This window comes from Poecile atricapillus, chromosome 18, assembly GCF_030490865.1.
Source record: "Poecile atricapillus isolate bPoeAtr1 chromosome 18, bPoeAtr1.hap1, whole genome shotgun sequence".
In the NCBI taxonomy this organism is placed as follows: Eukaryota; Metazoa; Chordata; class Aves; order Passeriformes; family Paridae; genus Poecile; species Poecile atricapillus.
The window spans coordinates 5055126-5078303 of record NC_081266.1 but is presented as its reverse complement, the minus strand read 5'-3'; the positions used below and the strand labels follow the sequence as shown (position 1 = coordinate 5078303).

Sequence of the window (23178 nt, the reverse complement as noted above, 5' to 3'; positions counted from 1 at the left end):
GTAACTTTGGCAATGGGAATGAAAATTAATGTGCAAATTCAATTAATTTGAAGGAAAATACCATACTGCCATATTTCAGATACTGCAATGAAAAAAAATCCTTCACTTAAACACTAAATTTTAGCTGTGCTGATATGCAAAAAAAAGACAAAATGCATAAAAAGATGGAAGAATAAAAATGAAAAGAAATTAGAAGGAAAAAGCAACCTGCAAGAGTGAAATTATGAAGATATTCCAGTTTTATCATTTGTTGCCAAATTAAAAAAATAAAAAAGACAAGACACAGACTGGTGGGCAACACCTGGCTGTACCACGTACAGTCAATTTTGGGGACGAAAAAAGAAAAGAAAAATAACTCCTGCTCCACCAAAGTATTCAGCTTTCAAAGAAGACTGATTTAACAGAACTTAAAAATCATCAAGATTATTTCTCAATTTTAACACATAACCATCTATTTAATCAAAACGTATCTTCATCTCTCTTCTAAAAATTAACAAAGCCAAAACTGTTCCTCCTTTCTCCAGACTGAAATTCATACGAATGTTTAAAAGCATGCACTAATTTTTCTTTACAAGTTGCTCAAGAGCAACAGAATAATGTGGCAGCTGCAGGAATGTATCAGCAAAAAATAGGAAGAAAAGAAAAAGAAAAACTTTGAGCTTCAAGTGTATTTTTCAGTGTAGGAAGAAGCTGTGCCTAAGGAATGTCTAAGAGATGACAGATAAACACTGCATGTTTTAATCTCATGACGAGCCCAGAATGCACGATGCAAAGCTGTACCATTATAACTCGAGAGCAGGGTCTGGTGCAGGCTGAATTTTCATTACCCCACACCCTTCCCCTCGTTTCCCCCAGGAAGAAGCAGTGCTGCTGTGTCCAGCCCTGGCTGTACTCACTGATGTGGTCTATGGATCCTGCACAGAATTTGCCGTAGAACTTTTTGGCGCCGAGGCCCCTGAGGTCGTGGATGGTGAAGGGCCACAAATGCAGGACGTTATTGCGGGAGAAGGCATCCCTCTTCTCTATCACCACCACCTTGGCTCCCAGGAACGACAGGTCGATGGCTGTACGAAGGCCACAGGGTCCAGCCCCAATTATCAGACACTGCAAAACAACCAGCACAGAGTAACTGGACAGTCCTTGGAGGAAATAGATATTTCTGCAGCAGCTTTCGAGCATCCCATGGCTCTTAAAAGTGTTCTTTGTCTGAAACATTAGCTGCAATTTCAGATCAGTCTTTCTATTTCTACCTGCCCAGTTCTGCCATTCATATGGTTAAAGCAGTAACCACAGCCTGAAAATGAAGTATATTGCAGGGAAGTGAAAAGACTCAGAAAGCAGGCAAGCAAAACTGTGTGCTTGCAGCCATTGATCTAAGAAGAGCTGCCAAGTCATACTTTCCAAGCTATGTAACTACCTGGAGAACAGCAAAATTTCTGAAGGCTTCTCCCTCCCACATTCCATTCTTTTTTAATTAAACAAATAAACAAACAACAACAACAAAAAAAACCGAACAAAAAAACCAAAACAACCCCCCAAAAAACAAAAATAAAACCAATGATGAGCTTTCCTCTCATCTCCCAAACCCTGAGCTGGCCTTTCTGAAGAATATCTAAGTAGCATTGCAACAGCTACAGCAGATAAACACAAGACACTCATGTTTTTATAAACACCATAATTTAGAATAACAGAATAACAGTGTAGCCAAGTCAGAGCACTCTAATTTATGCCTTTGTTGGTGCTTTGGTGCTTCTACTACTGTAGCAAAGGAGGCTTTGGGGAAGTAAACATCATGTAAACATGAACTTTGTGTGACCAGAGAAATCTTTTCTCCAACTCAACCTTTGTCATATGGAAGGCCTTTCACCTTCTCTTATCTTTTTCCACTCTAGTCACAAACACCATCAGATGCTAATAAACAACTTGAGAATGTAAAATATGTGCGTGTCTAGTGGTGAAGTACCTTCTGAGAACAGAATGATGCAGCAAAATACTTTCAGATTAAAAAGCCAAGATAGTTAAGAGCCACTTCTTAACCACAGAAACTGAGGTCCACAGAGAAAGTGTTGGTATGTGCAGTCACATAAACACAGTACACAGTCCATTTTGTCATATCATCATTGTACTTTGATTTCTACTGAGTAAACCAGAGACAGGGAATAAAGACCTTGTTACTGAGGTGGCTGCTGCTGCCCTTGGTTCTCCTCCAGATCCTTATGGCTGCACAAGAAAAGCTCTTTGAGAAATTCTTTAATATGTCAAAATTTAACTATCAGCCAGTGTTGTGATAGACAACCAATCCCAAAAAACAAAACTTTCTGTTCAGTGGTCATCCCCATCGGACAATTTTTACAGTCTGCCACATTCTCACCACTTATTCTGGGGCATAAACTCTGCAAGCACCGTGGAGCTGCAAATGTAAAGCCTGAATGATGGAAAACCAGTCCAAGTTACAGCAGCGATGACACAGCTATTGACATGCAAATTCCACCTAAGACTACCGAATGAGGTAAGAAATGACACAAATCTGAGGTCAGAGATCCAAGTCTAGACAACAGGGAAGGGAATAATAACACCACTGCTTTTTTAGTGGCTTCAGGAACCTGAAAGCATCTGGGACAGAAGGCACACCCAACCTCTGAGTTAATAAATACCTAAATAAAACTGTATATAGAACAGGTGTCCATTTTGTAATCTGATATAAGGAATCATTGTTAGGATTATTATTTTATAATAATAACAACTTATAATAACATTATCATATATATTATAATATATAATATTGTAATGATTTATAATAATATTTATAATATAATATATTTTATTATATATACTATATCCTTATTAGGATACAGTATTAGGATCTACTATATTATACCAGTTTAATATTGCTTTCTTTGTAGCTAAGTGTAACTCCCAAACACCACCTCGCCTTTCTTTTTTTAAACTTTTCAGAAAATTAGCTCAGCATAACATACTTATCCAGGTAAGAATTTTGCTTGGCTGACAACTGCAATCTTCAAAGAGCCTGGGTTCCAATAAGAAACAAGAACACACTGAATTGGGTGACCTTCATACTTTGACAAACTTCCACATATAAAATATTTATGATGGAGTACACAACAGCCAAGGAATTGTACTAAAATCAGACTATTCAAACTCAGGTTTCAGGAAATTATAAACTAGTTGCCTGCAATTTTGTCACAGGAACTTAAAAGGTTTTTTCTCTCTCTCTCTATCCTTCCTCCCTCGTAGGGATGTGGTTAAAAGCATTTAGGTTATGTTTAAGATTCTAGATGTGCTGGATATAAAATACTCTGCTAAGTAATTTATGGTCAAAGCTGCCTTTTTTTTAATACCATCACAAAGCCATTAAATTATGTTGTTATAAAACATCAATTCTAAGCACAATTAAAAATAGAAAATATTCTTTTCCAGTTTCAGATATCTCATAAAAACCCACCTTCTGATACTCTCAGTCAACAGTGACCCCGTGACATGCCAAGTAGAGCCAAATAAAGGCAGCTACTGTTATTCCTTGTTCCCTTTCCCTTCAGTGACTCCAAGCAATTGCTGCAACTCCCTGCACTGAAGCTGTCTCACCCCTCAAAAACACTTCTTGCTCAAGATCTTTCAGACAGATTAAATTAAGTTTCCAGTAACAACGCCATGGTAATGGAACATCAAATGCAAACTGAAATGCTGTATTCTCTGTATAACCAATGAAGAGAGAGCACCATTTGTAACTATTTACATTTGAACAACCCATCGAGTCCAAGACACTTTTGTGAACTCTGTTTATCTGAATTCTGGTTAGCCTGGATGCTGGCCATGTGCACAAACTGCCCAACTCCAGGCACAGCACCTCATCCTTGAACAATTTTTAAATGGGCAATTAAGAGCTATCCTACAAAGTATGAAAACTTCAGAACTGGTTTATGTTCAAGTGTACAGAAGCCAGGCTTCCTAATGAAATGACTGACTTCTGTTCTGACATGGATAAAACCCTAATCTTTATTTTAACTTCTATCATCTCCACATGCCCACTTAAATTTCTGTACCTTTTAATAAGCAGTTTGCAGATTACATTAAACATTAGGAATATAAAGCTAAGTGAGTTAGGAAAAATCAGACATGACTCAGTTCTCAAAAGGCCTCTGCTTTGAACAGTTAGGATTATGTCTTAGGAACTCCATTTAAACATTTAATGGCAGATACTATTTGGATAGGAAACAAGAAATTAATAGAAACATAGACAAAAAGGTAAGAGGAATACATAGTGAAATTCAGTTTAAAAAATATGTCCACTGCAGTCATTGCTCACTCCCACCACTGTGGTCCTTCACCCCAACACCAGCAAGTTCTGAGGTTTCTCTCACCATTCAATTCCATCTCATCATCAATCATTTCCTCATCATTCAATGAGGGACAGTCCCACACGACCTCATGAGTCTCTCTGCTGATCTCACCACCACATGCTACTTCTACAATCACTCTCTTGATCCCAGTTCTCCAGTTCCATTCTCACTCTCTTTAACTTGGCTTTGGTGTATGAAATAGGTTAAGCTTTTGGATGATACAAAATCCCCAGCAACCTCTTCAGTCAAACATCACTCCCAGGATGCTTTACTCCTTTTATTCACTCTATAACTGTGCTTGAAGAGAGGTTTTAAAGACACTTGGCTATAAAGCACACCCTTTTCTGATGACTTCTGAGCTTCAGTACTCCTCTGGGTCTCATTCCTCTCACTGCCAACTTCCTGGAGGCTTTGCCCATGATCTCATGTGTGATCTTCCTCAATAAACTGTCTTTGCATCACCTCATTCAGTGACACTGCTTCAATCAGCTTTGGCAGAGCTGTCAACTCACAAAACTTGTCCAACTCAACACTTGGCTACTTTTTGGCCAAGATAAAAATCTCTACCTTTCTGACATTTCCTTGTGGCTGCCTAGTTGTTAATTCAAGCCCAACACAACCAAATGGAGCTCTAATGTCCTTCTGAACTCAGCTCACCACCTCCCTTTGAGATAAATGTCACACTTGATTTTCTGGATGCCTTTCATAGCTGGATGTCACTCTCCACTCACATCTGATTTTTTTGTATGCTCTCCCAATCAAGCACTATCCACTTATCTGCTCATTCAATCCCTTCTTTAATGTTTCATCTCTATTATTGAACCAACTTTTTCCACAGTGTTAACAAATACAGTCAGAGCCTAGATGCAAAAATCACTCTTATTGTCTATTATTCAAATAAGTTAAAAACCTCTACATCTTGCTCCCTCCATCTCTTTGTCATGAAAACATAAACCACTTATCTTCATTTCAAAGACTTAAACACCCTCATTCAGGTCAAGCCATTATGTTTCATTCAAATTAAGAACAATTCCTGAATCTAATGAATGCACAGGGCAATCAATTTTGCAGAAAATTTAGAATTTTTCTCCATGATGCTCATAGAGCTTGGAAGGCCTATTCCTAAGCATACACAAAACCCACAACATTATCTTCAGGTAAATCCTTCCTTTCTTATGTTGCCTGAAAAATGTAAATTTTTAACAGTGGTAGGATTCTTGGGGTGCTGAAGCTACTGCCCACTGTGACTACCAACAATGCCCAATTGTTTGATTTTCAGAGTTTACCAAGAGTTACTGTAGTAATTCATTATAAATGCCTTCATCCATATGAAAATAGGCACTGGAAAGTGAAACAAGATAAACAATTAAGAAATTAGCATAACTTTCTAATAACCAGTTGGGGGAAAATGTAAGGTCACGGATCTGAAATGACATTGTCTGAACAAAATATATTTCTCCCTCAATTCTATACTGAGGAATTACTCATTGACTCTTCCAATTAAAGTATTTCCCTCTCTCAAAAGGTGACTATTCAAGAGAAAGAGCAGCACCTATTGTCCTCAATGAAGGAGGACAGAAACCTGTTCTAATTTTATCCCCTTCTGCACTATTTGCTTTTTTTAAAAAACAAGAGTGCTTGGTTATTTACAAAACCAACTTATTCTATTCACATTTCAGTAAATGATATAAAGAATTGCTTTCAAATTGTACTGTCCAAGGGGTACAGCACATAAATGCCAGCTCACAATAATTCAGGTTAAAAAAAAAAGGTAAAATGCTCTGTGTGTGTGTGTAAAAGCAGGAATTCCTGCAGTAAATACCACACATACCAACCTTTTAAAAAGAATTGGTATGAGTTTCCACAGTATATTATTTTCCTTTGAACCTGGAATATAAATGATCACTTTCTAAATAATAGGAAACAGTCTGCTTTGCCAAATTGGCAGAAAAGTTCCGTTTTCTTGAGAGAGTCATGAGAATTTTCAAATTAAAACTGGAAATTTCCAAACGTGCATATTTTGTATCCTAGACTCCAACAGCACACATTCCTGTTACTGTCAAAATACAAAAAAGAAATTAACCAAGATTAAAGGTTTACCAATTAAAATTTTCCAAGCCATCTATCTATAGGACCAATGCCACAAAAACAGTGTAAGAACATGCTGGTTGTTTCTCCTGAATAAAATACAAACATTCAGGTGGGCAGTCACACTTGGTGGTGACAAAAGGAATTTCTCATTGCTGATCAAAGGTTAAAATTGTCAGAACATTCCTGAAACTTCCTTGGGCTTACAGTGACACCAGGTAATATCTTTCTACATCCATCCCTTTTTACTGTGTATCCCAGAGGGATTGGGTAATGGGTACTGAACCTCTTACCTTCGTGTTGGCGCATGCTTTCCCCTTCTTGTAGTCCTTGTGGCTGCCTCTTTTATCCAATTTGGCCCACAAGGCTTTGGCTTTCCAGTAATTGAGCTTGGACTTGAGTTTGTGATAGAAGGAACGATAGTCCTTGGGCTTTAGTTCTAGGTAGTCACAGAGCTCCTGGAAAGCCTTGAGAGTCCCCTTGCAGGTGGAAGCCTGGACAAATCTGTCGAAGAGAACATGAGCCTGGTTCACCTTGTCGTTTTTACTTTCCTCCATGCTTCACACGTGGCAGCTGCCCAGGGGGGCAGCTGTGCTCTTCCAGTCTGCCAGATTTCCCGATGGTGTTCTGCTGAGCCACTTTCACCTCTGGCTCACAAGCATTATTAACCTATAAAATAAAAAGAAGAAAGTGTCACTGAACTTGCTCTTTCTTTTTCAACATTTTGTCTAAGCCTGCTGAATTGAGCCCAGATTCCAAATCAGTCCCCAGCTGATTGATATCCCATGGAATTCTACACTGAGCCTCACTGCAGACAACAGCACATCTCTGCAGAATCACAAAATACTTTAACCTGAGCCAGTGCCTCAGAAGTTTTATCAAAACTCATTCTGCATGAAGAGCAGAGAAGTTACAAGTAAACAGGCAGATGTTCCATGATGTCTGGAAGAGGGCAAGAGGTTGTAAAAACAGAACAGGCAGACCTACTATGTCCCAGTTACTGTGTAACACCATAGCAATGGCTGTGGGCTGCTCTTAAAAATGCTACTGCCACAGAGCACTTCAAGAGTTGGTTCTCCATCAGTAGAATAAGCTTTGGTGCCTTCATTCTGAAAAGACATGTGTCTTTGGTCATGATAAATAGAGATGAGAGAGGATGGCATAGCACAAGCTGATACAGAGTCCTTGCCAAGACTGGCTTTTGCAAAGTGATGGTTACTGTAATCTCAAAAGTAAGTTAAACCTGCTAATAGCAATCCTTTTCTTAGGAAAATATGTCAACTGAAAGAAAGGAAGCCTGTCTGTGTTGCATCAAGCAGTATAGATATCTCCCTTAGCTAAAGCCTGTACACGTGTTTTTGTCAGTAAATGAGCAGCATAAGAGTGAGATGTGACTGCTCCATGAGCTTTCTAAGATTCCCATACTAATTCATCTATTCTGTGGTTTTCAACTGCTTTTGATATGCAGGTCCATACAAAATTTTAGGTGGTAGCTGGGGTCTACTTTAATCTGGGTCAGATCTGCTGTCATGAGCTGTGCTGCTCATTTCTGGGATCCCTCAGAAGCAGGCTGGCGACCTACAGAATCAATTCTTTGGATCACAATTAGAGATTTTGTTTGAAGAATAGATATCTTCTCTTCCTCTCCCTCTCTTTTATATATAATAAACCTTTTTTCTTCTTTTATACATAGTACTAGAGTACATACACCAGCTTACCCTGCTTGCTGAGAAAGAATAGTTCTGTTTGCCTTCAGATACGAAGGCAGCATGGGAACACATACACCAACTGTGGAAGTGAAAGCACTTCTGTGGTGCTTTTTGCCCTTTGTTTTTTGTGCAAAGGGTATTAAAGTAAAAAGGGAAATATGTGCACTTGGATAAAACTTTTTAGATTCTCACCAGCTCTTTTCCTGCTTCCAGTAGACAGGAAGCCAAGTCAAACATTACAGCTCATGTCTCTTCCCCTCCCCTATGACAGCTCTCCAGTAGTTTATTTGGGCACTCCTGCTTTTCAGCCAAACATGGTATTTATTGTTTATGTTTAGAAATGGCAAAGGAGACCTGGAAACTTTTACATAAGCCACAGATTGGTAGTCTCTAAAAATAAAAGTTCCTACAGAAGTCAAAGTATAACAATGGGTTATAGTGCAGAATGCAATTCTAACTTTATTAGGACAACTGCCTTAGAGGATTCAGTACCCATGAAGCTGTTTCTCTAACTGGCTGATAGTGATGCCCATGTCTATAGCAGTACTGCTCACTAAGCAAATTGGAACTGTTTTCCTTATTTTCCATCTTAACTGCACTGTTGTGAAGCTGGAAACATGCTCTAGGCTTGCACCTCAGGGAAATCACTGCACTAGAGGCCTAAGGCACAGAACCCTAAAATGGTTTGGTTTGGAAGGAACCTTAAAAGTCACATAGTTCCAACACCCCTGCCATGGGCAGCGACACTTCCCACTAGACCAGGATGCTCAAAGCCCCCTCTAATCTGGTCTTGAGCACTTCCAGGGATGGGGCTTCTCTGCTCAGCTTCTCTGAGTAACCTGTGCCAGTGTCTCAGCACCCTCTCAGTGAAGAGATTCTTCCCAGTATCCAACATAAACCTGCCCTATAACAGCTTGAAGCCATTCCCCCTTGTCCTATCATTCATGTCCTTGTAACAAGTCCCTCTCCACCGCTCTTCTGGCCCCACCAGGTACTGAAGGCCTGTCTCTCCTCTTTTGTTCTCAAGAATGTTATAATGCACTCCCACAAAACACCTCTAACGCTGAAGGAGTCATTTCAGTGTCTCTGTGTCATACAAACACAATAAAATACCTACAGTCTAAAGTCATATGCCTCATTAATCAGCACAACATTCCAAGCTGAATTATGTTCCCCCCACTTCTTGCACCCCCACTCTACCACCCAAACATTCACTTTATACCAGTGCTGATGACTGAGACTTCTGCAGAAAAAGCAACACGAGTTACATGACCTAAATTAAGACCTAAATTTGGGTCTGTTAGTCCACATTCCACTACTGATACAGCCAGATGTAAGGACAGCATAGGGATCATTTCTTATTCTTGCTTCAGCCATAGTTTTTCAGCAAGGAAGTGAAGCAGCATTGGTTTAGCACTGCTCAAAGACCCCAAAGTTTAAACCCAACCTCCTTTCACTCTAGGAACTTACTGCCGTGTGTCTGAGGTGTGCCAAGCCAGCAGCCAAACCTGCAGAAAGCAGGTCATTTGAGCCAGCACATCCCAAGGGGTACCTCAGCATGGCAGCTGTGCCCAAATCCCATTTCACACATGCTGAGAAATCAGTTATGCCCACAGGTGAAACACCGAGGCTTCAGTCACCACGTTAGGTCACTCCCTAGAACTCTGCATTCCTGATGTAAACACCCCTTGGAATCCACGAGCAACATGTCAGAGAACATGGAAATTACAGGAGGAAAGCAAGGGCAGGCAAGAATTATTTGCCAGGTTTCCAGGGTATTTGTGTGCCTTGCTGGCTGTTCTGCAGGGCTGCAGTATCCTGCATGTTTTGTCTCGAGGCAGCTGATTGCTGACTCAGATGCTCTGTGAATTCCTTGGCTCCTGCGTTGGGCGAGGAAGACAAAGCCCGTGGAAAAACTCATGCAAGAACAGCGTTCACGTTGCTATTTACAATAATAGCAGGAGGTTGTCACTGACTCATGGCTCCAAGTACCCTCAGGACCTCCAGTACTCACCCAGGACAAAAGAAACCAATGGAAAACACAGAGATGCAGGCAGTGAATAATTCCAGGTGGTGGTTCCTTCCCCCCAGTCACCAGAGACGCAGGAATATGAATATTTTATCAAATGCATACACGAGAAAGAAAGCCCAGTGCCCTACTTCTGCCAAAGCCAAGAGATAAGAGGAAATTTTGCAAATTCTACACATAATGAATTTGGTTGTACAAATTGAAGTTCTGCAGCAAATGTTGCAAATGCAGGGCTTGTATATTCCAGGCAAATAAACTCCATTATAAGAGTTACTGCCCCCCCTCTACATTTCCATCCTCATTTTGTTCAAAGTGTTCATTCAAGCAATAACTTGAGCCTGAGGGAAAAAAAAATTCTACGGGAATATATTTTTCAGCCATCTCTTTTTAGCCATCAGAAATTATTGGGTTAATTCCACCCACATTCACAACTTGTTCTCTCTAGCCTAAATCAGGAGTGAATAAAAGATTTGCCAAAGTAACTGCCCAGCTGCACTTCAGAATGCTGAGTTGCTCTGAGCACAATGTAAATGCTTTCTTACATTTATTTCACAGCCAGGCAAACACCACAGATGCACCCTTGACAGACAAGCCTCTGAGAAGTCAGGCATCGAGAAGAAGAGGTAATACCGCATGGAATTTGAAACCAAACTGGTCCATGATCATAAAACCAGTCTCCAACAACATTCTCTATGCCCTTGCCTTCCTTCCACGGCCCCTTCTGTAGCTTGTGCCTAGGCAAGACTCAGTAAAATGCTCTGGAAACTGAAATTACTGCAGTACCCAGGCAGCCAGGACACACTTGGAATTTGGCTAGCAAAAGCCTAAGCACAGATTATAGTTAAGCTTATGCTACAGACAGTGGGGACACCTATTTTTGTCCCTCTCCTCCACCTAGCCTCCAGTTTTCTTGTAGGAAACCAATTACCTTTGAGACTCTTATTCCTCGTTGAATCTGGATGAAATTGTTCAAAAGTTATTAAGGATGAACTGAAAAGCAGATGAACAAATGGCTCAATCCCATAAGCCTCCCTTCTTTAGGAAGCCACACACACAAAAAAAATCTTTATTCCAACAAATGAAAAAGCTCTGTTTTAATTTCCAAGATTTAATTTCTTTTACTTCTAGCTAAAACTGAAAAAATGGATTTTCTACAATATGTTCATGACTTTCTAAGTGATCACAGGTACCAAAAAGTACAGCTTTAGGGCAGTGGTAAGAGTAGGGAACAGATGGCAAAAAGAGGACAATTTTGACAAGAAAAGCTAAAGCCAAAACTGGCAACTATTTTAGCTCCATATTATGCAGAGCAAGAAGGGGAAAGCAGGAGGACAAAGGCGTGGTTGCCATTGTTTGCAGCTTCCCTTTTACACCAGATGGAAAAGGGGCACGTCAGCACTGTCCACAGCATGTTTTGAGATGGGATTCCAGACTCAAGCAAATAAGCTGTCAAAAAAACTGTGTTTTAATACACCTGTTAAACTTGGTCTGGTCACTTCTGTCCACCACATGGGACTCTTGGGTCTCCACCTCTTTCCTGTCTACCCTCCCTTCCAAGCAAGGCCAAAAGTGGGAGAAAGAGAAACCAAAGCCAAACTTGACTGCAAATACAAGAACGTGTTCTTAGCACTTACACAAACGATTCACAGAATTCTCATGTCAAGAAAAATTCAGCCCAGTACTGACTTGAGAAGCAATGCTGATTATACACAAGAACATGGAAAAATAAAAATACAGAAGCAGTTACAGAAAATATTTTGGTTCCCAAATTCACATCAAAGTACAGAAGGAAAAATGTGTATGCTGCTTATTACTAACCATTTCTTCAATGCCACAACACAACTACTGAAAGCATTTGACCTACAAAATTCAACCTTTTATCTATGAGAATTCAAAAAATATACTTTGCTGCTGCTGTCATACACGACTCTTTGATCACAGCACTCCCTACAATGAATGAACACTACCAAAGAAAGAAACCAAGGAACAGATTAATGTTTTTCCTTGGAAGGAAAAAAAAAAAGGAAATTATACCAAGGAAGAGGTTGCTGTCCCCTCAGAGGATGGTAAAGGAATAATAGTAGGACACCTGGACAGGTGGCATTCTCACACCACAACGTAACAGAGCAACACAGTTGAAATCCCTTATCTGAAGTGCTTTGAAGCTGTTCCTGATGTTACATTTCAACATAGAAATGCATCCTAAAGTTAGTTCCCACCCAGTTTTACAAGCTGGATTTCCCAAGAGTTCTGCAAACACTATTTAATAACCCTAGGAAATGCCTATTTAAAAAACAAAACAAAAGAAAGACTCCTAAAATTATCAGAATAATCCTTTCACAAAACTTTACTTCTATGACTTCAAATGGGAATAAAACAAATTGGTTGCCTTAGCACAGCAAGATATATCAGCTTTTGACACCATACAGGACATGGAGCCATTCATTTTTCCAAGCCAATGTGCTGTGTATGCCACAAGAAACACCAGTTTTTTGGGGAAAAGCTTTAGTGAACATTAGAGAACAAGAACACTGTTCTGCCCCAATTAGAAATTCTGGGCAGAACAAAGACTGGAGGATACAAACACACTTTAACAACCTCTGCAGCCCACTGAGCCACGTCCTCTGAGGTCTCCAGATTCTGTCAGTGCACTGATCACCCTAAACCATTCCATGACACAGGGAAAAAACAAAGAGCCTGTATTTGTATTCTGGGGGAAAAAAAAAAAAAAAGCTCATAAAAGAAATTCTCTAATGAAACTCACATGAACACATTTGCAAAAACTTATATAAGTGAAAGCTTCTATCTGCCAGAAGCTAGCGCCAAAACACAGCCTGCAATGATCACAGAAGTGATCACAAAGAAGATAATCAACAGGGACAAAGAGACAGGTAGAACCATAGGATCTGCAAGTGACAAGAGGATAAAAGTTCCCAATCTTTATTGAGGATGTAGAATGGTTCAGAGATCTGAAAATGAAAAGGTCTAGCACCCTCTGTAGTAGGTGCTTGCTTTCTCTTATGTGCACTTGCCTCCACTTAATGTGCTTCAGTTCTCCCTCATTAGCTAATTAGCCAGGGAAGGGAACAAAGCTGGTGAAGGGTCTGAAGCACAAGGCCTGTGAGGAACACTGGATGGAGCTGGGGTTGTTTAGCCCAGAGTAGAGAAGGGAAAGCTCAGGAGTAACTTTATCACTCTCTACAACCACCTGAAAGGAGAGTGTACCCATGTTGGGGTCAGCCTCTTCTCCCAGGGAACAAGTGACAGGACAAGACAGTCTGATGCAGTTCCAGGGGAGCTTCAGACCTGGAAATCAAGAGGAATTTCTTCAATGAAAGGGTCAGGCACTGGAACAGCATCCCCAGGGAGCTGGTGGAGTCACCGTCCCTGGAGGTGTTTAAGGAAAGACTGGAGGTGGCACTGAGTGCTGTGGTCTGACACGGTGGTGTTGGGTCATAGCTTGGACTTGGTGATCTCAAGAGGTCTTTTCCAACTTTTTACATTTGATTCTGTAATTTGATTGCAATTAATTCTGTAATTCCCCCTTATATAGGTCAAAGATTACTTATCACCTAGAGTCACAGGATCCAAATGAGGCTGAATTTACCAAAGCCCCCTTCATTTGCATCAGTCATTAAGAGAAATATTTAGCACTTCAGAAGAAAGCTCAAAGATTGGTCATTTGTGCAAGCATTTATTTTAATCACAGCAGATAGATGCCTAGACTTTCAACTCCAGGACTCACCCCTCCGTGGTTTGGTAAATCCAGACTCTCACAAAACAAATATTCCAGTTACAGACAGTAAAATATGAACATGGGAAAGCAAGTTTTATTTGTGCTGCTTCCAACTCTCAGCTGTAATGGGTGTGGAAAAGAGGCAGGCACTTCCTGAAAGGAAGCGGTGGATGACAAGGGAGTTAGAAAACAGGATTACAAGATTCCTAATGTCACCATTTTTACACAGTCAGCTGGGTATGGCATCACAAATCCCCTGCACAGAGAGTTCAAACAGATCACAGGTTATTTACTGGATATATAACCATTTTCTGTGGAAGAAGACTGATTACAGAAAGCAGAGGAAGTTCAACATTTTGGAATCTTCTTCATTATACACATCTTGCAAGAATCTTTTGGCAGCCAAGAAATCTAAGTAAATAGACATTTGAATAAAAGAGCTGTAAAGACTTCTCCAACCCACAAACCACCATTTAAAGACTGCTGAACTTTTAAAAAAAAAACAAAAAACAACAAATCCCAAGCTTTATTCTAGGACAAGTTCAGGGAGGGTTGGGGTCATGCTATAACCCACGGGTGCAACCTTAGCCTGTATAATTCCCCCAATATAAAAGATACATGCAGAATCAAAAAAACCACTAAAACCTAAAAAATCAACCCTTGAAGCCAGACCTCCAGAACTGCCACCTCCTTTCCCTTAAGAGAAGTCCAACCAGGAACAGCATCTCAAAGACTCACCTGCAGATGAGGTCAGTGGTAATTAGTCACTCTTCATCCCAGCTATTTAATGCTCAATCTGCCCCTGTCCCCAGCCCATGCATGGCCAGTAAGACCTAAATTCCCCCAGGTTCAAGTTTCCCTGCTGCCCAAGAAAACCCCACAGTGTGTTTATAACCACTCATGGGTGTACCCTGCTCCTGAAACTCAAACTACACCAGCCTTCCTTCCTTTCTCCTTCCAAGTTATGCATGACAATATGTGCTCTGCAGTCTGTCTGGACACCTAAAATCACAAATGGCAACGACAACAAAACTCCATCTAGGTTAGATCAGGCTGTTTCTGAACAGGCTTCACAGCCATGTACTGTGCTCCCACATCAGTCACTAGATCAGACCATAATATACAATTAAGCTATTTTATTTTGTTTTGCAGAGGCAGAGAATTACACATCTCAGCAAGAGCACTATTGACTGAGTAGAGTCTGAACAGGGCATCAGGCAGCATTTGAAAGGAACCAGAAGGAGACTCCTTTCCATCATGGTTTATCTTTCTGGCCAGATTCACTATGGAGCTGCACCTCATTTTTACAGTAAAACTTATTTATTAGACTCTAAAGGCACGGGGCTGGTAGATAAAAGGAGAGATAGTGAACACAAGCAATAGACACAATGTTAAATCCAAATTTGTCACAGGAAGGAAACACACCCACCCATTAGTCCTATAACTTTTATTTCATTAATTAGATCACTTGGTTGAGGTCTGTTCCACACATCCCACAAACCTCCTCTATAACCTCTCCCAGGCTGCACTCCTGTAGACATGACTTTATTTTCAGAGGGAAAGAAAGTCTTTATCCCATCCTTTCCTCAAAATACTCTTACCATGCATATATTTTGGAGTTCTTGACAGCATGTTAAACTTAGTTTAGTATTAACCCTCAATAAATTTACTCACATAAATCTTTGCTCTTTTCAAGATAATCCTTGGCACTCTAGCATGCTCCACAATCCTCAGTAAGGAAAATAATTTTAAAAAGCAAAGGAAAATCCAACCCTTAGTAACAAACTGTGACACCATCAAATGACAACTGATGAAATCTAGCAACTTAATGAAAGTTTGTCTCTGTTACACAATCTGCTGGGTCTAATGCTTCCCCATAATTCATTTTCCTCATAGATACAAGGAAAGCTTTTACCAGGAGACAGGAATGGATTGTAAGCAAATAACCAGTTGAAATAATTCAACATTTTGGCTCAATCTTGACAAACAGCCAGAAGAGAGTTTGCATTTTCTCATGCTACAAAACATACCAGAATCTTGAAAATAAACCAAACTGTAGGCAGCAAAACCAAAACTCTCAACATCAAACTTTGAGTTCAGCTCCACATATCAGATAATACCAATTGCACATATTGTTACATAGGTTATAAATAGTAACCAGGCAGCACCTTCCCCATTTGGCTGGACATTTGACTCTCAGTAAATACTGAGCAGTTTCAATTGCCCGGATAGCGCTCTCCCTGCAGCCCTGCAACCCGCAGGATGCCTCTCACAGCAAAGACCATGCCAAGCTCAGTGCCTGCAGCAAACTAAAATCTCTTAGGAAATCAGAGGAAAGAGGAGGAGGAGGTTCTGAGATTTACTCTCCTCTCCCTGAGGCTTTGGCAAGCAGCTCCTGGAGGAAGATGGCAGGCATCACTTCCAGAGGCAGACATTACCACCCTCCTCAAATACAGCTGCACTGCTGGGGACATGAAAAGACTTGGTAAGAATTAGTCAGAGATAAAATCCAACCTCAGTGTAAGGATGCCATCAGCAAAATTTATTCCTAGTAGCAAGGACACATCTCTCTTTGCCTTTCATCCTCAAGGACTGTTCTGTCTAGTCTTTTTAATTCCATCCTCCTTTGGATAAAGGCCATTCCTCTGCAAGGATATCTGAGGGTCTGAGGCAGATAGTTGGAAGGTAAAGTGCTTTTAATGCAGCAAGAAGGAGCACAAGAGACTGCAGGTCACTTGTGACTTTCTCAGTGACAATACCAACAGGCTACTGCTGCTGAATCTGGAAAAGAAAAAATACTGAAATTAAGAAGTATTCTCTTCATTCAACTTCTGCTTTCAGGTTCAGTCAGCCAAAATAGACTGATAGCAGAGCACAGCTCTCTCTGTAAACTGGGAATGACCAAGAGTGGTGGCAGCACCATAGCATGACAATAGCTGCTTTCCTGGAAAGCCATACAGTGCTCCTGGAGAGAACCTGGGGTCTTCAACACCTGAAAACTCTCTGGTTGTTCACTGGCAGTAAAGAATTTAATACCTATATATTTACTATTAGTTTATGCTTACAGAAACAAATGCTGCTGTTAAGAAAGCTTAGTTTTCTCCATTTTGAGGACTGAGAAATGTAAATTTGTTTCTAATTACACTGGGAGCTACCAGTAAAATCCATGTCTACTCTCCACTCCCCTGTCATTTCCCATACATACACCCCAGAAATTATCATGTGTTTTTCCCATGGACTTGAAAGACCTGGCTAACTGTAGAGAAAAATTTCTTATTTCCTGGAGCAAACCAGAAAACTCTTCAGTATTTGGTTCTTGAAATACTTGGGAGTGACCACAAGTAATAAACAACATTTGCTTTTAACCTTTCATTTCTGTAACACTCCTGTTTATTTTTTAGGATAGAACAGACTATTCCAGTTGGAAGAGCCCTACAGTGATCATCTGGCCCAACTGCTTGGCTGAACAAAAGTTAAAGTGTATTGTTAAGGGCATTGCCATAAGGAAAGTTCATTTCCCTTCCCTGGCTGACACCAGTGGCTGGGCACTCACCTTTTGCAGTAATTTCTGCATTATGTTCTGTTACTATAGAGAATAACAGGGAAATGCTCATTTGAAGAGAAAAATGCAGACAGAAGGATCTAATGCTAATAGAAATGGGCAGTTTCCTACCCTTATCACACTGTAGCCAGTGAGATTATTAATGCTTTATGTCTCATCCCTGTTATCAACTCAGATATTTCTTCCTGAGCCCGTTGTTTTTATGATCAATAGCTTTCTTTTAATTTCCAGGCCAAGTTTATACCTCTCTGCTCCTGTGATGATGCTGACCTATGCATTAGCTTTCCCACCCTTCCCACACCACACATATTTATAGACAATTCCATACCTCCCCTTGACCTTCATTATGCTAAGGTCAAATCAAGCTCACTTAGACTAAGAGAGGCTTTCTTTTTTGAGGTTTCCCAAGGAAAAAACTGCATAATGTTGGGTATGGGGTTTATGAGTTTGAAAGGTGGGAAGATTGTGTAATCTTAAGAAGAATTATAGCTGTACAGTGTATTTGACCAGATGAGTTCTCAGAAGAGGATGGCACAATAGGGTGTACAGTACATCCCTCTCCTGCCCATTCTGGGATTGCTTTTGTCTCTTCCACCTCTACAATCCACAACCAGCATACATTTTAATGCACTCATTGATCACAGGAATCACTCTTTCTCCTTTCATGGTTATTTCCAAGCAAAAGGCCATAAGATTGTCTTACACTATTGAATTGAATTTCATGTGTATCCTATAAGTTCTAGTTCTTTTTACACAATACCAATGTAAAGGTAGAGTTGGTCTCATAGACAGAGAAATTCAGCCCTGATCCTTTAAGAGCAGGTACAGGAACCCTTCCCCCCCAAACTAGCTTCATCCCCTTCTAAACACAATTTGGTCTTTTTTATGAAAGAAATATGGTATTTGGACGCAGAAGAGATGCAATATCAATGCCATGGGCCAGGAGACTGCTGGAGCTTCATGTGGAAGATTTCCACAGGCTGTGGTCAACACTTGTGATCAGCCCTTCCAGTCTTCCTCTACTTCCTAACCTACTTGTATCAGTATAAAAAATTGGTTAGAACTCCTCCAGGTATGGCAGAAAAACATGTTGGCTTTTGTCCTGCAACTCACTATTTGAAACCAGGGAAATGGAGTTCTAGAGCACTCTCCAACAAGAAAAGCCCAAGGCAATTACTCAGTTTATCAAGAGAATACAGTTTTCTGAGACTGAAAAGAAACATGTGCTTACATGCTAGGATTTGCCTCCAAACTAGTCCAGTGCTTTGATATTCCTGTATAGATGCAGACACAACAATATGTGCACCGTTGATGCGCCAAGCCAGAATCACACGCTCCTAACCATGACTGCAAACATGTATGCAAAGAAAAACAGCTTTATTGAAGGTTCACTGAAGGCTGTGCAAAATTATCGGGTTCAAGGCCTTTAGCTGCATGAAGCTGAATTTCTGTGAAAGCAGCTGATACTGTAGCCACTTCTATAACCCTCTGTCCTCTCACAAGTGTTGTGTGGGGTGGGAAGAAATGTGAAGGATGTGACCCTGTCATTTGAAAGTCCGTTTCCTTGACAGGATGGATGAAATTTTGCTTCTTCCTCTGTTTCAAAGAATTACAGCCTTGAAAACTGAAGGTGGCACGAGACTTGTATGATTTTGCCTGTGTGCACAGAGCTGCCAGAAACAGTGTTGGTAACAGCATCTTTTGGAAAAGCTGTTCACATAATTTCAAGAAAATTCTGCTTTTGGAAGAACAGCTAAATAAAAGCTGCTGGTAAGCTCCTGTGTGTTGTTTACTTTGGAAAATGAAATTTGAATGTTGTTTTCCCTCAAAAGCAAAGCTATGCTATGCAAAGAAATACTTCAGGCAATTTATGCATCATCTGTATCCCCACAGCTAATAAAGGAATGTAAGATGACTACAAGCTATGCGGGTATAATCACTTCAACAAATTACATAAGAGAATTTAAGAGATAAGTACTGTTCCAAGTGCTCCAAGCATATATTATATGTTGCCCAGGAGTCCATTATCCCAAAAGAAAAAAATATTTTGTGTCTTTGAATTGCTTTTAGAAATATCTAAAATACCCTGACAGTGTGGTTGATGCAGCATTGCTCTAATCTGATCTTGAACGAGCTTGGTTTTCCCTTTTCCACATATGCTATGGAACAGTGACTTCACTTTCATTAGTCCCCTGGCTAACTCCTTAGATCTGCCAGTAATACAGCCATTAAGCAGATCAGCAGGGTCTCACATTTAACACAAAGATCAGTATTTAGACATGTCTGTGACTTCAGTCCAAGGTTGCTGGCACATTTATAAGCAGCCTTAGCTTGAGATGCAGTGGTATCTTAGAGAAACAGAACAAAGCAGCAAGTTTACAGTATCCAGCTGTAATGAAATGTGAAACTCTGTCCTTGACAAGCACAATACAGCATTGTTCACTGGACACAAGAGGTGCTCCTTTCTGGAGCTTGGACTGCTACCTGGGCCAGTGCTTCCATGTCCCCCTACACCCATCCCACTTGCTGGTTTTGGAGAAAACAGCCTGCCAGGGTACTTCATGGAGGGTCTAGAGCTCATCTCACTGTAGGCTGTGGGGAGTAACCCTGAGGTTACTCAACATTGTGGTACCTCAGTAACTCACAGGACACGCTGGAGAGAACATCTGTGGTACCCACACACCCTCTCCGTGGACTCACCCAGCATTTACTGACTCTGTGTGTCCAGATCTAGCATTAGACTCCCACATTCCTGCACTCCAGAGGACAAGGCAGTTCACTTCCAGCACAGAGCTATTTATTACTTATACCACATGCCACATTAACATGAGCTTATGTAAGTGAATTCAGAGCAAGGTAACATCTAATGAAAATGGCCAACAAAACAGGTACCTTGCTATTAAAGGCTGCTTTCCCTGGAAGAATTTGAAGCCACATAGGGAATGTGTGGGAGAAGCTGACAACACTGCAAAGCAACCTGCAGCAAGGCAGGTGTGGATGCAAAACACCTGCAAACAAACACAATCCATTACTAAAGGTGAGTTTGACTTTCACTTAGATCTGAACATCACACACAGTCTGTGCCCACATCTATTTCAATCCTACCTTGGGTCAGCCTGGCAAGTGTTGGGTGTGATGTCCACAAATGACCACCTGAAGTGAACAAGAGCAGCTTTCACTCTCTCTGACTGGAATGACCAGGCTGGGAGGCTCATTCTCTCAGCAGCCTTTTTCTACAGACAGAATGGAGCACAGAGAAGCTTCCAGCACACTCCTCTCCTGGCTTTCTCCACTGAACACAAATAGTTACAACCCATTCATGGAAAAACAGCCCATGTGCCTGCAGAGAAAAACTAATCTGTCCCAACTAGGCTACACTCAACAACTGCAGTCAGTACTAAGGTGACCCAGACAGGATTAAGCTGGAGGCCTGCCACACCATTAGCTTTCATCAGATCAGTATTTGGCTGCAGAAAAAGACAGAACATTTCTGGGGGAAAGGCATCCATGTTTCCTTTTCTCTTAGCTATGAAATTTGATTTGGCTGTTGATTAAGAAAGTACACCAATCCATATTGTTTAAAACTCTCGCTTGAGGAGTAGGTCAAACTAAGAAATTGCGAGTCACAGAACCACAGAATAATTAAGGTTAGAAAAGACCTCTGGAGACTGCCTAGGCTGATGCCACTGCTCAAAGCAGAGTCAGCTAAAACAGGTTATTCAGGACTGTGCACAGTAGGGTTTTGAGTATCTCCAAGGATGGAGTCACAAGGGATGCTTTAAGCCTAACATAATATCTCTTGCAACAGACAGACCTGCATATTTAACCTCCAGGCAGATTAATTTTTATGTAACCAAGCAATACAAGAGAGGATAGATACTCAAGTCCCAGCACACATCACCCTAAAAGGTAAAGTCAAGGGTGCCAAAAGCAGCAAGTCACTTTTTCCCCTATATTCATGAAACTCATATGGTCCTCAGATTTCCTCCTAACTCTGAAACAAACTCAATTGTTTATTCCCAGGCCTAAATGGAACATTAAACAAAAGAAAGCTTAACCCATGAAGACAACACATGAAGCTTAAATAAACTTTACAATGGTAAGCTTCAATATGATCATGTTGAAGCTCTGAATCCCATTTTACATTCTACTTCTTAAACAAAAGCAACACCTAGTACAAGGCTTTAACTAAACTGCCTCTTCTCTCCTTGAAAACAGTTCTTACTGTCAAGTTCGGTGACATCTGAATTTGCAGTAAACAAGCACTGGCAGGATCATAAATAACACTTAAGAGAACCTCAAGGAGTGACTGAGTGTCATGTTGGTCCAGATGTTGACCCAGAACATGTGAGTTTCTTACAAGCTGCAATATAAGAGGTACCTAATGACATTAAAAAGGATATTTGCACCTAACAACAACAAAAAAATTAGGATCAAAAAATCCATGCTATGTTTTCCAAAGGCAGAATGTAATTCCTGGCAATGGGGCAACAAGGAATAACTATGCAGCTGGCAACTGAACCACAAGGTTTTAAATAGATAGTTCAAAGCCAAAGATTACTCTCTTATCCTGTGCTGGGGGTGTTACAAGGCTGTGAGGAAAGATACATCATATGTGCAGACTAAAATGTATCACTTCACTTTTAAATTATCCACCTCTGCCTGTACAAAACCACTTTTTGGATGACTTGCAATGTGTCAATATGATTTAAAACAGTAGCTGTCTGTAGAACCCAAGGACCCCTGATTCAGTTTTGGTGTAATCAGGAGGCTTCAGTTCTTGCAGGGTTACCATTTTAATTTTGACATATAAAGAATTCACTCAATAATTCAGGTTCACCTCTGGGATGAGAAACTGTTTCTAGTCTCAGTTCATGGTGGCTACTTCGAAGTACTCGAGTAAAAAGTGATTTTGCTAGGAAAGAAAAGGTCACTCATGGGGGAAAGACAAGTTAAAGAAACCAGCAGAGCAGGTTGACCCTACACAGATTTTCAACAAGCCAGCAGGTCAGCCCTCTTACACCCAGGGTCCTTCTTTCCTCATCCCCTAATAGGAGGGTCTGGAGACAGGATTTGAGAAGATTACCAGGTCAAAGCTGGAAGTGCAGCCCCGCCAGCAGTCTAAAAGTGAAGTTAATCACCTCAGGACTCACAAAAGGGCCAAGGGCTATGAGAGATTGAGCCAAACTGCTTTCAGCAACTGCCTGAAACCCATCACGAGCCACGTAAATACCCAGTCTGATCCTGAGCAATGCTTACTTGAGGTAACAGATGCTGGGTGGTACACAACATACTTCTTCACACTGTTCCACACACAACTTTTCAGCAGGTCTCACTGGAACTCTGAACTTCTCCAGTCAAAGGTTTGTACTAGAAAGAACTTTTGTTAAAAGAAAATAAGCAATGATTTGTGTGTGCTTATTTAGAAAACAACTACCTCCACTCAAATCCTCTGGCAAACAGGGAAAGCAGCACTAAGTCTATTCCAGGAAAAAAAAGCCTAGTCTCAGTCTAGACTTAGGAAAGGCTTTGTTTAGACATGGATACCACGAGCACTGAAATTGTGAAAAGTTTTCTGGTGTCCTCAGTGAACAGGATCAGTGTCTCCCTTCTCACAGCACGCAGCCCAGGTAAGGGTCCAAGCCTAAATTCAGCTAGCACATTACCATAGCCTGTCATGGTGCACACCTGCTCAA

General features: G+C 40.7%; 1 protein-coding gene across 20 annotated transcripts in view; it reads right to left on the bottom strand.

The window, feature by feature from the left end:
- Positions 1-23178, bottom strand: part of MICAL3 (microtubule associated monooxygenase, calponin and LIM domain containing 3) — a 149193-nt gene that overhangs the window by 96729 nt on the left and 29286 nt on the right. For 19 of the 20 annotated variants that reach the window (XM_058853043.1, XM_058853050.1, XM_058853047.1 and 16 more), the window contains exons 2-3: positions 6740-7115; positions 897-1104 (exon numbers count right to left, since the gene is read on the bottom strand). In XM_058853043.1, coding sequence (XP_058709026.1) covers positions 897-1104; positions 6740-7003 — 472 coding nt within the window. In that variant the 5' untranslated portion in view covers positions 7004-7115. Of the gene's footprint in view, positions 1-896; positions 1105-6739; positions 7116-20374; positions 20491-20587; positions 20605-23178 lie in introns of those variants that run through there. The other variant, XM_058853044.1, reaches the window with a different exon arrangement.